The following is a 19063-nucleotide window of genomic DNA, read 5'->3' on the forward strand; positions in this document are numbered from 1 at the left end:
AATTTTATCACTGTAACCACTCATAGTGTGTGAGCTTTGTTTCCTTTCTGTTTGAATCAAAGCCCAGAGATGAGAGCCTTTAAAAGAGGACCTGCTCAGCTTTTTGTGGGTGTAGCGGGGTAAAGAATAACCTTCATAAGGAGGCTCTGGGTTTTCACCTCGTGATGCTGCCCTGGTGCGAAGCAGGGAGTAAGAGGCAGACTTGCGGACCCTGGTGGTCCTGGGGAAGTCGTCCCAGGTGGCAGAGGTGGAGGAGACAGAGATGGCTTCGGAGTTGCACACCTCTTGGACCGAGGAGGCTTTGGTGGTGCGACTCGACCCGGTCCTGGGAGTTTTCCTGGACCATTGATGGAAGAGAAATAATTAAGAAGTGGATCTGGAGGAACTGGTGGACCTGGGTTAATGGATAATGGTGAGTACTGTCAGAAACTCAAGAGACAGGCCTTCCTAAAGAGACCTGCAGAGCTGCATTGATGACGAGATTTATTTTGTTAAGCATGAAAATGTTTTAAATTTTTAGTTCTATATTTCCAATCTGGGCCACAACCTTATGATTATTTCTTGCCTGTACGTTAGTATTTTAACCCTTTGTGAAGAAAGATTAAAGCAAGTTAAATGGAAGTGTGCTGACATCTTTTTTCAATTAACGATGATTGTTTTTAGACTTAACAATGGGAGTCCCTTGTGAGCATACTCAATATCATTGTGGAGAATCAACAGGGCCTCTAGAAGTAACAAAGTTTATGGTCGTGAAATTTTTCAAAAAAATCCAAATCTTTATAATCTGTCAAAAAATACTGTTGCAGTGGGTCCATGTTGTCACCAGTGTGGCCACCAGGAGCAAGCTCAATGTCAGCATGTGCTCTCCCCGTTGCATGCCCAGGGCATGTCCTACAGTACATGTGTGATCCAGAGTGGTGTGGTGAAGCGTAGTTTTCTCAGATGCCTGAAGAGTGTCACCTCTGTCACTTGTACCTGGAGATGGCTGTACGTCCATGTTGGAGGTAGGCTGGGGCCCAATTGAAGAGTCATAAGTTTCGGGAAGACATCCCTTCTGTGTTGTGCTTTCCACCTTTAAGGAAATTGTGAGAGGTTAGTTTTCGTTAAAATTTCTCTGATTTTTATTCACTTTAGAGGAACTAGTCTGTGAATGCCAGGGTCTTGATTTATAGTCCTCAAATATTTGATTGCTCAGGGAAATTTTATCACTGTAACCACTCATAGTGTGTGAGCTTTGTTTCCTTTCTGTTTGAATCAAAGCCCAGAGCTTGAGAGTCTTAAAAGAGGACCTGCTCAGCTTTTTGTGTGTGTAGCAGGGTAAAGAATATCCTTCATAAGGAGGCTCTGGGTTTTCACCTCGTGATGCTGCCCTGGTGCGAAGCAGGGAGTAAGAGGCAGACTTACGGGCCCTGGTGGTCCTGGGGAAGTCGTCCCAGGTGGCAGAGGTGGAGGAGACAGAGATGGCTTCGGAGTTGCACACCTCTTGGACCGAGGAGGCTTTGGTGGTGCGACTCGACCCGGTCCTGGGAGTTTTCCTGGACCATAGATGGAACAGAAATAATTAAGAAGAAGTGGATCTGGAGGAACTGGTGGACCTGGGTTAATGGATAATGGTGAGTACTGTCAGAAACTCAAGAGACAGGCCTTCCTAAAGAGACCTGCAGAGCTGCATTGATGACGAGATTTATTTTGTTAAGCATGAAAACGTTTTAAATCTTTAGTTCTATATTTCCAATCTGGGCCACAACCTTATGATTATTTCTTGCCTGTACGTTAGTATTTTAACCCTTTGTGAAGAAAGATTAAAGCAAGTTAAATGGAAGTGTGCTGACATTTTTTTTCAATTAACGATGATTGTTTTTAGACTTAACAATGGGAGTCCCTTGTGAGCATACTCAATATCATTGTGGAGAATCAACAGGGCCTCTAGAAGTAACAAAGTTTATGGTCGTGAAATTTTTCAAAAAAATCCAAATCTTTATAATCTGTCAAAAACTACTGTTGCAGTGGGTCCACGTTGTCACCAGTGTGGCTACCAGGAGCAAGCTCAATGTCAGCATGTGCTCTCCCCGTTGCATGCCCAGGGCATGTCGTAAAGTACATGTGTGATCCAGAGTGGTGTGGTGAAGCGTAGTTTTCTCAGATGCCTGAAGAGTGTCACCTCTGTCACTTGTACCTGGAGATGGCTGTACGTCCATGTTGGAGGTAGGCTGGGGCCCAATTGAAGAGTCATAAGTTTCGGGAAGACATCCCTCCTGTGTTGTTCTTTCCACCTTTAAGGAAATTGTGAGAGGTTAGTTTTCGTTAAAATTTCTCTGATTTTTATTCACTTTAGAGGAACTGGTCTGTGAATGCCAGGGTCTTGATTTATAGTCCTCAAATATTTGATTGCTCAGGGAAATTTTATCACTGTAACCACTCATAGTGTGTGAGCTTTGTTTCCTTTCTGTTTGAATCAAAGCTTCAAACCAGAGCTTGAGAGTCTTAAAAGAGGACCTGCTCAGCTTTTTGTGTGTGTAGCGGGGTAAAGAATAACCTTCATAAGGAGGCTCTGGGTTTTCACCTCGTGATGCTGCCCTGGTGCGAAGCAGGGAGTAAGAGGCAGACTTACGGGCCCTGGTGGTCCTGGGGAAGTCGTCCCAGGTGGCAGAGGTGGAGGAGACAGAGATGGCTTCGGAGTTGCACACCTCTTGGACCGAGGAGGCTTTGGTGGTGCGACTCGACCCGGTCCTGGGAGTTTTCCTGGACCATAGATGGAACAGAAATAATTAAGAAGAAGTGGATCTGGAGGAACTGGTGGACCTGGGTTAATGGATAATGGTGAGTACTGTCAGAAACTCAAGAGACAGGCCTTCCTAAAGAGACCTGCAGAGCTGCATTGATGACGAGATTTATTTTGTTAAGCATGAAAATGTTTTAAATTTTTAGTTCTATATTTCCAATCTGGGCCACAACCTTATGATTATTTCTTGCCTGTACGTTAGTATTTTAACCCTTTGTGAAGAAAGATTAAAGCAAGTTAAATGGAAGTGTGCTGACATCTTTTTTCAATTAACGATGATTGTTTTTAGACTTAACAATGGGAGTCCCTTGTGAGCATACTCAATATCATTGTGGAGAATCAACAGGGCCTCTAGAAGTAACAAAGTTTATGGTCGTGAAATTTTTCAAAAAAATCCAAATCTTTATAATCTGTCAAAAAATACTGTTGCAGTGGGTCCATGTTGTCACCAGTGTGGCCACCAGGAGCAAGCTCAATGTCAGCATGTGCTCTCCCCGTTGCATGCCCAGGGCATGTCCTACAGTACATGTGTGATCCAGAGTGGTGTGGTGAAGCGTAGTTTTCTCAGATGCCTGAAGAGTGTCACCTCTGTCACTTGTACCTGGAGATGGCTGTACGTCTATGTTGGAGGTAGGCTGGGGCCCAATTGAAGAGTCATAAGTTTCGGGAAGACATCCCTCCTGTGTTGTTCTTTCCAGCTTTAAGGAAATTGTGAGAGGTTAGTTTTCGTTAAAATTTCTCTGATTTTTATTCACTTTAGAGGAACTAGTCTGTGAATGCCAGGGTCTTGATTTATAGTCCTCAAATATTTGATTGCTCAGGGAAATTTTATCACTGTAACCACTCATAGTGTGTGAGCTTTGTTTCCTTTCTGTTTGAATCAAAGCCCAGAGCTTGAGAGTCTTAAAAGAGGACCTGCTCAGCTTTTTGTGTGTGTAGCAGGGTAAAGAATAACCTTCATAAGGAGGCTCTGGGTTTTCACCTCGTGATGCTGCCCTGGTGCGAAGCAGGGAGTAAGAGGCAGACTTACGGGCCCTGGTGGTCCTGGGGAAGTCGTCCCAGGTGGCAGAGGTGGAGGAGACAGAGATGGCTTCGGAGTTGCACACCTCTTGGACCGAGGAGGCTTTGGTGGTGCGACTCGACCCGGTCCTGGGAGTTTTCCTGGACCATAGATGGAACAGAAATAATTAAGAAGAAGTGGATCTGGAGGAACTGGTGGACCTGGGTTAATGGATAATGGTGAGTACTGTCAGAAACTCAAGAGACAGGCCTTCCTAAAGAGACCTGCAGAGCTGCATTGATGACGAGATTTATTTTGTTAAGCATGAAAACGTTTTAAATCTTTAGTTCTATATTTCCAATCTGGGCCACAACCTTATGATTATTTCTTGCCTGTACGTTAGTATTTTAACCCTTTGTGAAGAAAGATTAAAGCAAGTTAAATGGAAGTGTGCTGACATTTTTTTTTAATTAACGATGATTGTTTTTAGACTTAACAATGGGAGTCCCTTGTGCGCATACTCAATATCATTGTGGAGAATCAACAGGGCCTCTAGAAGTAACAAAGTTTATGGTCGTGAAATTTTTCAAAAAAATCCAAATCTTTATAATCTGTCAAAAACTACTGTTGCAGTGGGTCCACGTTGTCACCAGTGTGGCTACCAGGAGCAAGCTCAATGTCAGCATGTGCTCTCCCCGTTGCATGCCCAGGGCATGTCGTAAAGTACATGTGTGATCCAGAGTGGTGTGGTGAAGCGTAGTTTTCTCAGATGCCTGAAGAGTGTCACCTCTGTCACTTGTACCTGGAGATGGCTGTACGTCCATGTTGGAGGTAGGCTGGGGCCCAATTGAAGAGTCATAAGTTTCGGGAAGACATCCCTCCTGTGTTGTTCTTTCCACCTTTAAGGAAATTGTGAGAGGTTAGTTTTCGTTAAAATTTCTCAGATTTTTATTCACTTTAGAGGAACTGGTCTGTGAATGCCAGGGTCTTGATTTATAGTCCTCAAATATTTGATTGCTCAGGGAAATTTTATCACTGTAACCACTCATAGTGTGTGAGCTTTGTTTCCTTTCTGTTTGAATCAAAGCTTCAAACCAGAGCTTGAGAGTCTTAAAAGAGGACCTGCTCAGCTTTTTGTGTGTGTAGCGGGGTAAAGAATAACCTTCATAAGGAGACTCTGGGTTTTCACCTCGTGATGCTGCCCTGGTGCGAAGCAGGGAGTAAGAGGCAGACTTACGGGCCCTGGTGGTCCTGGGGAAGTCGTCCCAGGTGGCAGAGGTGGAGGAGACAGAGATGGCTTCGGAGTTGCACACCTCTTGGACCGAGGAGGCTTTGGTGGTGCGACTCGACCCGGTCCTGGGAGTTTTCCTGGACCATAGATGGAACAGAAATAATTAAGAAGAAGTGGATCTGGAGGAACTGGTGGACCTGGGTTAATGGATAATGGTGAGTACTGTCAGAAACTCAAGAGACAGGCCTTCCTAAAGAGACCTGCAGAGCTGCATTGATGACGAGATTTATTTTGTTAAGCATGAAAATGTTTTAAATTTTTAGTTCTATATTTCCAATCTGGGCCACAACCTTATGATTATTTCTTGCCTGTACGTTAGTATTTTAACCCTTTGTGAAGAAAGATTAAAGCAAGTTAAATGGAAGTGTGCTGACATCTTTTTTCAATTAACGATGATTGTTTTTAGACTTAACAATGGGAGTCCCTTGTGAGCATACTCAATATCATTGTGGAGAATCAACAGGGCCTCTAGAAGTAACAAAGTTTATGGTCGTGAAATTTTTCAAAAAAATCCAAATCTTTATAATCTGTCAAAAAATACTGTTGCAGTGGGTCCATGTTGTCACCAGTGTGGCTACCAGGAGCAAGCTCAATGTCAGCATGTGCTCTCCCCGTTGCATGCCCAGGGCATGTCGTAAAGTACATGTGTGATCCAGAGTGGTGTGGTGAAGCGTAGTTTTCTCAGATGCCTGAAGAGTGTCACCTCTGTCACTTGTACCTGGAGATGGCTGTACGTCCATGTTGGAGGTAGGCTGGGGCCCAATTGAAGAGTCATAAGTTTCGGGAAGACATCCCTTCTGTGTTGTGCTTTCCACCTTTAAGGAAATTGTGAGAGGTTAGTTTTCGTTAAAATTTCTCAGATTTTTATTCACTTTAGAGGAACTAGTCTGTGAATGCCAGGGTCTTGATTTATAGTCCTCAAATATTTGATTGCTCAGGGAAATTTTATCACTGTAACCACTCATAGTGTGTGAGCTTTGTTTCCTTTCTGTTTGAATCAAAGCTTCAAACCAGAGCTTGAGAGTCTTAAAAGAGGACCTGCTCAGCTTTTTGTGTGTGTAGCGGGGTAAAGAATAACCTTCATAAGGAGACTCTGGGTTTTCACCTCGTGATGCTGCCCTGGTGCGAAGCAGGGAGTAAGAGGCAGACTTGCGGACCCTGGTGGTCCTGGGGAAGTCGTCCCAGGTGGCAGAGGTGGAGGAGACAGAGATGGCTTCGGAGTTGCACACCTCTTGGACCGAGGAGGCTTTGGTGGTGCGACTCGACCCGGTCCTGGGAGTTTTCCTGGACCATAGATGGAACAGAAATAATTAAGAAGAAGTGGATCTGGAGGAACTGGTGGACCTGGGTTAATGGATAATGGTGAGTACTGTCAGAAACTCAAGAGACAGGCCTTCCTAAAGAGACCTGCAGAGCTGCATTGATGACGAGATTTATTTTGTTAAGCATGAAAACGTTTTAAATTTTTAGTTCTATATTTCCAATCTGGGCCACAACCTTATGATTATTTCTTGCCTGTACGTTAGTATTTTAACCCTTTGTGAAGAAAGATTAAAGCAAGTTAAATGGAAGTGTGCTGACATTTTTTTTCAATTAATGATGATTGTTTTTAGACTTAACAATGGGAGTCCCTTGTGAGCATACTCAATATCATTGTGGAGAATCAACAGGGCCTCTAGAAGTAACAAAGTTTATGGTCGTGAAATTTTTCAAAAAAATCCAAATCTTTATAATCTGTCAAAAAATACTGTTGCAGTGGGTCCATATTGTCACCAGTGTGGCTACCAGGAGCAAGCTCAGTGTCAGCATGTGCTCTCCCCGTTGCATGCCCAGGGCATGTCCTACAGTACATGTGTGATCCAGAGTGGTGTGGTGAAGTGTAGTTTCCTCAGATGCCTGAAGAGTGTCACCTCTGTCACTTGTACCTGGAGATGGCTGTACGTCCATGTTGGAGGTAGGCTGGGGCCCAATTGAAGAGTCATAAGTTTCGGGAAGACATCCCTCCTGTGTTGTTCTTTCCACCTTTAAGGAAATTGTGAGAGGTTAGTTTTCGTTAAAATTTCTCTGATTTTTATTCACTTTAGAGGAACTAGTCTGTGAATGCCAGGGTCTTAATTTATAGTCCTCAAATATTTGATTGCTCAGGGAAATTTTATCACTGTAACCACTCATAGTGTGTGAGCTTTGTTTCCTTTCTGTTTGAATCAAAGCCCAGAGCTTGAGAGTCTTAAAAGAGGACCTGCTCAGCTTTTTGTGTGTGTAGCAGGGTAAAGAATAACCTTCATAAGGAGGCTCTGGGTTTTCACCTCGTGATGCTGCCCTGGTGCGAAGCAGGGAGTAAGAGGCAGACTTACGGGCCCTGGTGGTCCTGGGGAAGTCGTCCCAGGTGGCAGAGGTGGAGGAGACAGAGATGGCTTCGGAGTTGCACACCTCTTGGACCGAGGAGGCTTTGGTGGTGCGACTCGACCCGGTCCTGGGAGTTTTCCTGGACCATAGATGGAACAGAAATAATTAAGAAGAAGTGGATCTGGAGGAACTGGTGGACCTGGGTTAATGGATAATGGTGAGTACTGTCAGAAACTCAAGAGACAGGCCTTCCTAAAGAGACCTGCAGAGCTGCATTGATGACGAGATTTATTTTGTTAAGCATGAAAACGTTTTAAATCTTTAGTTCTATATTTCCAATCTGGGCCACAACCTTATGATTATTTCTTGCCTGTACGTTAGTATTTTAACCCTTTGTGAAGAAAGATTAAAGCAAGTTAAATGGAAGTGTGCTGACATTTTTTTTCAATTAATGATGATTGTTTTTAGACTTAACAATGGGAGTTCCTTGTGAGCATACTCAATATCATTGTGGAGAATCAACAGGGCCTCTAGAAGTAACAAAGTTTATGGTCGTGAAATTTTTCAAAAAAATCCAAATCTTTATAATCTGTCAAAAAATACTGTTGCAGTGGGTCCATATTGTCACCAGTGTGGCTACCAGGAGCAAGCTCAGTGTCAGCATGTGCTCTCCCCGTTGCATGCCCAGGGCATGTCCTACAGTACATGTGTGATCCAGAGTGGTGTGGTGAAGTGTAGTTTCCTCAGATGCCTGAAGAGTGTCACCTCTGTCACTTGTACCTGGAGATGGCTGTACGTCCATGTTGGAGGTAGGCTGGGGCCCAATTGAAGAGTCATAAGTTTCGGGAAGACATCCCTCTTGTGTTGTTCTTTCCAGCTTTAAGGAAATTGTGAGAGGTTAGTTTTCGTTAAAATTTCTCTGATTTTTATTCACTTTAGAGGAACTAGTCTGTGAATGCCAGGGTCTTGATTTATAGTCCTCAAATATTTGATTGCTCAGGGAAATTTTATCACTGTAACCACTCATAGTGTGTGAGCTTTGTTTCCTTTCTGTTTGAATCAAAGCCCAGAGCTTGAGAGTCTTAAAAGAGGACCTGCTCAGCTTTTTGTGTGTGTAGCGGGGTAAAGAATAACCTTCATAAGGAGACTCTGGGTTTTCACCTCGTGATGCTGCCCTGGTGCGAAGCAGGGAGTAAGAGGCAGACTTACAGGCCCTGGTGGTCCTGGGGAAGTCGTCCCAGGTGGCAGAGGTGGAGGAGACAGAGATGGCTTCGGAGTTGCACACCTCTTGGACCGAGGAGGCTTTGGTGGTGCGACTCGACCCGGTCCTGGGAGTTTTCCTGGACCATAGATGGAACAGAAATAATTAAGAAGAAGTGGATCTGGAGGAACTGGTGGACCTGGGTTAATGGATAATGGTGAGTACTGTCAGAAACTCAAGAGACAGGCCTTCCTAAAGAGACCTGCAGAGCTACATTGATGACGAGATTTATTTTGTTAAGCATGAAAATGTTTTAAATTTTTAGTTCTATATTTCCAATCTGGGCCACAAGCTTATGATTATTTCTTGCCTGTACGTTAGTATTTTAACCCTTTGTGAAGAAAGATTAAAGCAAGTTAAATGGAAGTGTGCTGACATTTTTTTTCAATTAACGATGATTGTTTTTAGACTTAACAATGGGAGTCCCTTGTGAGCATACTCAATATCATTGTGGAGAATCAACAGGGCCTCTAGAAGTAACAACGTTTATGGTCGTGAAATTTTTCAAAAAAATCCAAATCTTTATAATCTGTCAAAAAATACTGTTGCAGTGGGTCCATATTGTCACCAGTGTGGCTACCAGGAGCAAGCTCAGTGTCAGCATGTGCTCTCCCCGTTGCATGCCCAGGGCATGTCGTAAAGTACATGTGTGATCCAGAGTGGTGTGGTGAAGCGTAGTTTTCTCAGATGCCTGAAGAGTGTCACTTCTGTCACTTGTACCTGGAGATGGCTGTACGTCCATGTTGGAGGTAGGCTGGGGCCCAATTGAAGAGTCATAAGTTTCGGGAAGACATCCCTCCTGTGTTGTTCTTTCCACCTTTAAGGAAATTGTGAGAGGTTAGTTTTCGTTAAAATTTCTCAGATTTTTATTCACTTTAGAGGAACTGGTCTGTGAATGCCAGGGTCTTGATTTATAGTCCTCAAATATTTGATTGCTCAGGGAAATTTTATCACTGTAACCACTCATAGTGTGTGAGCTTTGTTTCCTTTCTGTTTGAATCAAAGCTTCAAACCAGAGCTTGAGAGTCTTAAAAGAGGACCTGCTCAGCTTTTTGTGTGTGTAGCGGGGTAAAGAATAACCTTCATAAGGAGGCTCTGGGTTTTCACCTCGTGATGCTGCCCTGGTGCGAAGCAGGGAGTAAGAGGCAGACTTACGGGCCCTGGTGGTCCTGGGGAAGTCGTCCCAGGTGGCAGAGGTGGAGGAGACAGAGATGGCTTCGGAGTTGCACACCTCTTGGACCGAGGAGGCTTTGGTGGTGCGACTCGACCCGGTCCTGGGAGTTTTCCTGGACCATAGATGGAACAGAAATAATTAAGAAGAAGTGGATCTGGAGGAACTGGTGGACCTGGGTTAATGGATAATGGTGAGTACTGTCAGAAACTCAAGAGACAGGCCTTCCTAAAGAGACCTGCAGAGCTGCATTGATGACGAGATTTATTTTGTTAAGCATGAAAACGTTTTAAATCTTTAGTTCTATATTTCCAATCTGGGCCACAACCTTATGATTATTTCTTGCCTGTACGTTAGTATTTTAACCCTTTGTGAAGAAAGATTAAAGCAAGTTAAATGGAAGTGTGCTGACATTTTTTTTCAATTAACGATGATTGTTTTTAGACTTAACAATGGGAGTCCCTTGTGCGCATACTCAATATCATTGTGGAGAATCAACAGGGCCTCTAGAAGTAACAAAGTTTATGGTCGTGAAATTTTTCAAAAAAATCCAAATCTTTATAATCTGTCAAAAACTACTGTTGCAGTGGGTCCACGTTGTCACCAGTGTGGCTACCAGGAGCAAGCTCAATGTCAGCATGTGCTCTCCCCGTTGCATGCCCAGGGCATGTCGTAAAGTACATGTGTGATCCAGAGTGGTGTGGTGAAGCGTAGTTTTCTCAGATGCCTGAAGAGTGTCACCTCTGTCACTTGTACCTGGAGATGGCTGTACGTCCATGTTGGAGGTAGGCTGGGGCCCAATTGAAGAGTCATAAGTTTCGGGAAGACATCCCTCCTGTGTTGTTCTTTCCACCTTTAAGGAAATTGTGAGAGGTTAGTTTTCGTTAAAATTTCTCAGATTTTTATTCACTTTAGAGGAACTGGTCTGTGAATGCCAGGGTCTTGATTTATAGTCCTCAAATATTTGATTGCTCAGGGAAATTTTATCACTGTAACCACTCATAGTGTGTGAGCTTTGTTTCCTTTCTGTTTGAATCAAAGCCCAGAGCTTGAGAGTCTTAAAAGAGGACCTGCTCAGCTTTTTGTGTGTGTAGCGGGGTAAAGAATAACCTTCATAAGGAGACTCTGGGTTTTCACCTCGTGATGCTGCCCTGGTGCGAAGCAGGGAGTAAGAGGCAGACTTACGGGCCCTGGTGGTCCTGGGGAAGTCGTCCCAGGTGGCAGAGGTGGAGGAGACAGAGATGGCTTCGGAGTTGTTCTTTTCACCTTTAAGGAAATTGTGAGATGTTAGGTTTCATTAAAAATTTCTCTGAGTTTTATTCACTTCAGAAGAACTTATCTGTTAATGCCAGTGTTTTTTTCATCAAAATTTCTATTCTTTGTATGAGAATTAAAAATGCATATTATTTTCCAGTAGTAGTAAACTGTTGCTTACTATTGTCCTTCATATCATTTTATGTGTCAAACTGCTTCAGAGATACCCATTGTTCCATTGAGTCCCATTCAACATCATTAATATTCACCTTCTGATTCACACAAACCCTTACTTTAGGGCTCCAGTTTACAAACAGGTTTCATAATCTCCTGCATTGCTTGATGATGAGGTCACTTTATTATGAATAGATAAATATCTAATTACAACCCTTAAATATTGTAAATTGTGAACATGATACAAAGAATCAGAGTGTATATTATTGTCAAATATAGAACAAAAATTTAGAAATCAAAGTGTTACTATATGTTAATTGAATCTTAACCTCTACAACTCCTGGCTCATTGGGAAAAATACTTAAAATGTGACTGGAGGAAGTGTTTTCATTATCCTTCTGGTGGAATCAAATCGAAAACATGCTGTAATCTCTTCATAGTGAAAATTTGGTTGAACAGATTACAGATATTTAAATTTGCACAATTTCTTGCTAGTGTAAATACAGAAACAAAGAGACAAACTGAGGAGATGTTCTTATCTGTGCTCCTGAAATAGGAATAACAAAGGGAAGAGAAAAATCTACCTGTAATTATGCTGAAGAAAAAGGCACCTGGGTAATGCCTGGACCACTGCAATAACTGGACCAGTTAAATTGTATTCAGGTTCATTACCTCAGTCATTTTAAAAATCAGTCTAATGTGTATTTATTTCTGCAAACCATCCTTAGTCAAACATCAGGCCCCTTCCTGTGTTTCCAGCTCATTCTCTTATTGGGCCACTGCTACCTGCACGGACTTACTGCTCACTGGAATTTATAGAAAGGATGGTTCACAAATACCAAATGTTTTTCTCTGACCAAATCTCCATATAAAAACTGTGATAGATAGACTTCTGCTGCATTTTAACAAAATTCATAAGAAAACAGATTTCACCAAGAATTTTACCTTACTAACAGAGGTAGGGTCCTTGTCCTCTGTTTTACGTGCAGCATCTTTGGCATTTTCAGAGAGCCTTTAGAATAAAAACATGTAGTGTTTGGTGAATTTGGTCCTTAGAGAAACTCTCTTGAAAGATTTGTTACCTGTATACTAAGTAACATTTTTTGCATTTATGTAATTCAACATTGATCTCTGTCTTAAAGGTTTTTGTTGCTTTTGTAGTTTCAAATTATTGTAATCTATGTAACATTCAGTGAAGACTCAGTCATAGTTCTATTTGAAAATAAAATTTAAAAAGACAGTGGTTTTGGAGATGGCTCAGTCAATAAGATGTTTGCTGCCCATACAAAACAACCTGAGTTTAAATCCTCAGCATCCACATAAAATACTGGGCATGGACACATGCACATGGAACCCCAGTACTGTGGGTGGAGGAGACAGGTTGCCATTTGGGCTTATTGGCTGCCAGACCAGCTTCAGGGTCAGTCAGAGATCTTATTTCAAGGGGAAAAGTTAGAGAATGATACAAGACATCAATATCCTCCTCTTTCCTTCATGTCTGCACAGAGAAATATGCAAAGCACAGAAAAACATGTAAAGTACAAACACACACACACACACACACACACACACACACACACACACACACACACATCCAAACACATAAAGGGGTGAATGGTGGTTTTTTCCACACACTTTGTTCTGATGGTTGCAGTAACTGGTTGCTCTGTGCTCTAAGCACTTAATGCTCCTATTTCATTTTTTCCCCAACCCTAAAGCACGTTGGCCTGTTTTCTGTCAAAAAATTTTTAGACATTTTATTTAGTCTCACACTCTCTCCCAAGGAGTTGCTTTGGTAAAACACAAAATAGACTCTATGTCTAAGCATTAAGCTGCCAAGAATCTCAGAAGTCACCATATTTCGGTGCCTTGAAGTGGCCTTTTGATAGTCTGTCCACAAGTATATGATGAAACTCTTTATGCTCAAGGGCATTTCTGAGCCATTTTAAAGGACACCTGGAGTAAGTGGCCAAATGACAAATAAAAATAGAAGACTTGCCTCAAATAAGATGGAAGGCAAAGCCATCACACATGTTGTTCTGTATCTTGGATGGGAATATCAGGGAATGTGTGTCCCCTGACACAAAAACAAGTACATGAAGATGAGGGATTTTAAACTATGTTTAGAATATATAGTTTGTACAAAAGTGTATTTACAATAAAAATAAAGCACACACACAGTCTTTACTTTTTAATTCATCTGACATTAAACTTACATGTGTGAACAAAAAAAGGAATCATTTGAGTTTTAAACCTGAACTCATCTTGAATACCTAGTGTCCTATTTAGAGCTGTTATTTCTGTGATAAAACACCATGAGCAATATGAGCTTGGGGACAAAAGGATTCATTTGCTTTTATGTCCACATCATAGCCCATAATTAAAGAAAGTCAGGGCAGGAACTCAAACAGGGAAGGAAGTTGGAGGCAGTAGCTGATACAGAGGCCATGAAGGGAAGCTGCTTGCTGGCTTGCTCATCCTGCTTTCTTATTGAACTCAGGACCACGAGCCCTGGGACAGCACCACTTACGATGTGCTAGGTCCTCATCCATCAATCACTAATTTGAAAAAATGCCTTACAACTAGATCTTATGGAGGCATTTTCTCAATGGAGTCTTAGTTCTTTGTACTCATTGTGGACAAGTGTCCCTAAGCAGATTAGCTAGTTTGGGTACACAGATTCACATCTGACCAACACAGTGTCAGGACATTTCAAACAGGACAGAAGAAAACAATAACAGCATCTGGCAATATCATTTAATTGATGGATAACCTAATGTATTTGCTTGTTCAAAATTCATTTATAGCAGAGTGAGTGATCAAAGAGACAACATGATTTTAAAAACTATGTTGAACATAGTATATTGAAAAATATATAAGGAACAGAATAAAAATACTAAAATTATAAATTTCAGTGTTGAAAATAGAGTTGACACTTTTCAGTGTAAACAACATTAATGTGAAGTTGCCTTAACTAGTAGAAAATTGCCAATCAAATCATATTAGAAATGACAAACTTGTTTTTAAACGGGAAGCTGAGCCCTCGTACACACTGTTCCTTTGTTTATGTTGGAAGAGTCTCATTCACACTCCCTATGAGCTAGGCTTTCTCAATATGCGCTTCTGAGTTGAAGCCATATTCCTTCTACCACTTTAGTGTTCATTACTTAAGCAATGTCACTCTCAAGAACAGCGCTAAGATTGTAAAAAGGAGAAACAGTACCTATTTGGCTTAAGCACCAAATGTGCCTCTGCATCATGTTTTAGTAAAAAATCCGCCATTTCTTGATGTTTTTTGTAGATTGCGAGTTGATATGGGGTCAACCCATACTGTAAAGAAAAAAAATCATTTTATAAATTGACATGCTTCTCAACTGAAAAAGTATCACAGATTTTGTAAACAAAAAGAGTCACAAAAGGATAGTTTCCTTCAGCCCTTGCTGCAGATTCATACACACAGGGGCTTCTTTCCCTTTGACACACCTTCCCCTGTCCAACACTGCCCGTGAACACCATTCATCTCCAGAACTTCCCACAAATGCTCGCTGGTTCCAAGCTTCTTATCTCCATGGAGATGTGCTTCCATTTCCCAACCCTAAAGCATCGAGTTAGATTTGATGTGCCTCTGTTGAATGAGTGGACTCAAGAGGCATCTCTGGAGCAGTTTCTCAATCTGTTTTTTCAGAACTATTTTTTCCCTAAACTAAAAATTATCTCACAAACCAAACATCATTTCCTATTGTAGTGGTTCAAAAAATGCTGGAGGAAGACCCCAGACTCAAATGGTATGTAAACACAGAGTACTTATTCTTCAGAAATAGCCAGCATGCAGTCCATCATCCATATAAAATGTTAATGAGGACCAGGGACAAAGACATGGATGCCCTTTTAAAGGGGACATGGGGAACTCTAAGTATCGGCTTTATAACTAGGCAGTCAAGAAGCAGTTACACGAGGTGCATGTTGATTTACAGGACTAGTAACAGTTTCATCCATTGTTGGATTTTTCTGTCACATATTGACCATTTTTTCTGTCACATATTGCAGCCAGATCCTGCAACTCTGGGTCTCCCAGCCCTATAAGGCCAGGTTTGGAACTGTTTAGCCGATTGGCTAAACTTGACTGGGAACTTCCTGGATTCAGGCTTAGGAAATTAATTAAAATGGAGTCACTATTTGTCTAGGATGGAGTCACATAGAAAATTTGAAAAGGTTAAATAAAGATGTCTTCTCAGTATGTTTTCTTCAATGATCAAATTTCCACATTTGCCTGTGTCCCTGTGACCTTTCCACTCTAGCCTCATCTCTGGGAGACAAAACACATCAGTAGCTTCTTAACTGTAACAGATTTCTTGGGTTTTCTACAGACATTTACCTTAACATTATTTTTTTATTGTTTGTGTGTATATGAAGTATGTGTGGGCCCAAGTACTTTACTTGTTCAATTTTAAAGTAAAGCCCAAGTCTGAAACAAAATATACTGTGCCGAGTTTCTTTAAGTTACCTGCAAAACTATGAAAAACAGATTGGGAAAAATGTTTGAACAGATTCAGAGAGACTGCTTGAGCTTCAGAATGTGGAAAGTGATCTGAGTGTCAATGCTGGAAGTACATTGCGAATGAAGTTGAATGAATTTTACCCTTGTCTTGGCGTTAATGTCAGCCTGGTACTTAAGCAGTTTTCCAGCAATAATGATGTTCCCTCTGAGTACTGCGTGGTGGAAGGCTGCATCCCCAACAAAATCTGTGATGTGGGGATCAGCACCCTGCGTGAGTAGTATATTCACGCATTCCACGTTGTCCCACTGGGTCGCCTGTGGGTATTGTATAAAGAAAGAAATTCTGAATTCAAGAAAGTCAGGATAAGCATTCCAACAAGTGCATTGACTAGTTACCCTTGGATCAGACCAATTGTTTAGGTTATGCATATTATCTCTTTTTCGAGACTGGGCTCTCTCAAGTACCCCAGGCTTGCCTAAATTCATAACCTCCCCACCAAAGTTTTCCAAGTGGTAGAATTTCAAGGGTGTGCCACCACACCTCAATATTAAAGCATTACACCAGCACTGTTTGGCCATTGTTGTAGTGGGGGAGGTTGCTTGTTCATTTGCTTGCTTTGATAACTTGACACAGGCTGAAGACACCGGGAAAGAAGGAACCTCACTAGAAGAATCACCTCCACCAGACTGGACTCTGGGGAGTCTGTAGAGCATTTTCTTGATTGAGGTTGATATGGGAGGACACAGCTTCCTAGGGGAGGTGGTATGACTGGGCAGGTGGTCCTGAGTAGTATAAGAAATCTGGGCATGGAAAAACAGCATACCCCCATGACCTCTACCTCTGGTCCTGATTGAGCTTCTGCTCTGGTTTCCCTTCATGACTGACTGTGATGTAGAACTGTAGGCTGAATAAATATTTCTTCTCTCAAGCTGGTTTTGGTCAGTGTTTCATCACAACAACAAAACCAAACAAGGATAATATCTAATCCATTTCATACCAAAACTCTTGCCTGATAGCTACCTTGATTAAGGGCGTGCGGCCTTCGTCATCCTGCATATTTATATTCGTACAGTCGTTAGATATTAAGAACTTTACCATGTCCGGGTGGTTGTGTGCACAGGCATAGTGGAGCGCTGTCCTACAAATTGAGAGGACATTTTAGGAAATTAAAGATTATTATGTAAAGTCACATTCAAGTGTAAATACTATATGGAAAAGTGCATTTCCTTCTGATGGAAGAGAAAAAACTAAAATGTTCTTATTTACTTATTTCTCTACTTAGGTGTTCATTTGCTGTGCTAGGCAGATAGAGCATGGTTGTCCCATTCAAGGAAAGTGCTCTATCACAAGCTTCATCCTTCCTCAGAGAAGCCTCTCTGGATTACAGGAGAACACCTATTAGAATTATCTCAGATTGGATTTGAATCCTACCCCAATCACTGTTAGTTATTAGTTACCACTTAGACTACCTAGGAGCTCCATGACTCAATCTCTCCAGGAGATCCAACACCCTCTTCCTATGTGTGTGTGGTACATTGAAAATACATGCAGGCAAAACCCTCAAACCTATAAAATTTTAAGTGCGCAGGTAAAAAAATGTACTTGGTTTCCTTAGCTAAATCCCTTTAAAGCACTCAATAAAGTGCTCTAAAAGAGACAATGTAAAAGGATTTGTAAACTAACTGAAGTTTTTTGTTTCGCTTTCTTAAAGAAGGCCTTGGAGCTGCCCTTCCAAGGTGTGTAGGTTTCAGGTGCCTAGGAGCCTAAAGCAGGCACAAAACCCAGTGGTCTCCATGAAAGAAGAGCCTTAAGCAGCATGACCTCTGCCCTCCCTCAGGCTGCAGATCTGGAAAGTATGTTTCTCCCTGGTAGACCCTGACTGTCCCCAACAGTTTCCACCCCTTCTGCCCCTCGACCCTTCCCAGACCCCATTACCTGCCCCTCCTGTCGCACTCATTTATGTAGTATTCGCTGCCATTAATGAATCTTTCGACTAAAGTCACATCACCCACACCGGCCGCCCTGTGGAGTTGCCCCTCAGGATCGTATCCAATGAGGGGCACGGGAAATCGCTGTCGATCCCGACCAAAGCACCCATGACCCAGGCATGTGGGCCACAGGCGGGTATACCATCGGGTCCGCTGGGGGGCTCTAAAAGTTAGGGCATCGTATTTGAAATCTTCCTCCATGTTGAGCCTCAAGGCTCCGCAGGCCCTCCCAGCCCGATCATCCCCCGGCCCTCCCGGCCGGCCTCCGGCCCTCCCGGCCGGCCGGCCCCCCGCCCTCCCAGCCCTCCCTTCCTTCCCCTTTAGCCACCCACACCCTCCCAAACCCAACAATAAACGTTCAAAAGAGTGGTTAAGTTTCCCCACTGAACCAAATAAGCGTCCTGCTAGGGCAGATCCTTGGTTCAGTGTGAGTGGAACTCTGCTTCCTCCTTAGAAACAGAGTTCCATGGGCATAGTGATGTGCTGTGAGCACACAATGATGCTCAGCAGCTGTGCACCATGTGTGTTCTGCGCATGCCCATGTCAGACTCCAGCGACAAAAGCCTACAGTCCTCAGCACATGTAGACAAATATTGTATGTTTTCTCTTTTAAGGATGTTCCCTTTTAAGGTTCTGATATGGCAACTACAATCATAATACACAGAGGTTTGGAACCTACAAAGGGACCAGGAGGGAGGAGAGTATCTCTCAAGGAAAGTAAATAGTCTATAGTGTTTGGAAGCTAAAAGGAAAACTAGAATTGGATGGTTTAATAAAAGGGGGATGGGACAGAAAGATAAAGAAGGGAAAATAGAAAGGGACAACCAATACTAAAGGTTCTTTGTAAAACTATATGGAAACCGACTACCCTAGAAGCTTCCTATACATATGTGAAAGGAAACCACAGGGAGACAAAAAACAACAGGGAAGAGAAGGCTTCAACTAGAGATCTTGTGCCACCAAATGAAACCTCCAGTGCCAGGAACAGGTTACAGCCTGTTGAGTCATTGAGCAAAGGGACCCATGGAAACCAGCAAATAGCACAGCTATTGCCAAGGTTCTTGGTTGCTCACAAAACCTGATGTTAAGGTCTTGTTTCTGAAGGTGACACTTCTGTCACTGAATATGGAGAAGTTGAGCTGCTGTCTAACTAGGTTATTCACATACTAACCAGAGTTCACAGTACTGGAAGGTACTCTGCGTGCTCCTGGAGGAGAAAGGGAGTCCTCAATACCTCTCAGCACAAACCCTTCAACCTACAACCACACCCACATGGAAGAAAGCTCACAGACATCTG

The 19063-nt window shown here is 42.5% G+C and overlaps 1 protein-coding gene across 1 annotated transcript; it reads right to left on the reverse strand.

The window, feature by feature from the left end:
* Positions 1-95: 95 nt before the first annotated feature.
* Positions 96-17967, reverse strand: LOC148121231 (uncharacterized). The gene is made up of 24 exons (XM_087909497.1): positions 17714-17967; positions 16799-16916; positions 15919-16092; positions 14503-14609; positions 12225-12291; positions 11037-11117; positions 10608-10704; positions 9836-9966; positions 9401-9497; positions 8629-8759; positions 8200-8296; positions 7428-7558; positions 6999-7095; positions 6179-6357; positions 5792-5888; positions 5020-5150; positions 4585-4681; positions 3813-3943; positions 3384-3480; positions 2612-2742; positions 2177-2273; positions 1405-1535; positions 976-1072; positions 96-337 (listed from the first exon to the last, which is right to left on the reverse strand). The coding sequence occupies exons 1-24, from the start codon at positions 17965-17967 to the stop codon at positions 96-98; spliced, it is 3012 nt and encodes a 1003-aa protein (XP_087765623.1).
* Positions 17968-19063: the final 1096 nt, after the last annotated feature.

The sequence above is a fragment of the Myodes glareolus genome, chromosome 8 (assembly GCF_982192425.1).
Source record: "Myodes glareolus chromosome 8, mMyoGla1.1, whole genome shotgun sequence".
Taxonomy (NCBI): domain Eukaryota; kingdom Metazoa; phylum Chordata; class Mammalia; order Rodentia; family Cricetidae; genus Myodes; species Myodes glareolus.

What these genes read in the sequence shown, in the direction of transcription:
- LOC148121231 (XM_087909497.1), bottom strand. Translation starts at nt 17,967, where the DNA reads ATGGAGGAAGATTTCAAATACGATGCCCTAACTTTTAGAGCCCCCCAG. An exon ending in GCCGCACGCCCTTAATCAAG is followed by an intron (nt 16,093 to 16,798) that starts GTAGCTATCAGG and finishes CAATACCCACAG; the next exon opens with GCGACCCAGTGGGACAACGT. An exon ending in CCCCAGGACCACCAGGGCCC is followed by an intron (nt 1,073 to 1,404) that starts GTAAGTCTGCCT and finishes ATTTCCTTAAAG; the next exon opens with GTGGAAAGCACAACACAGAA.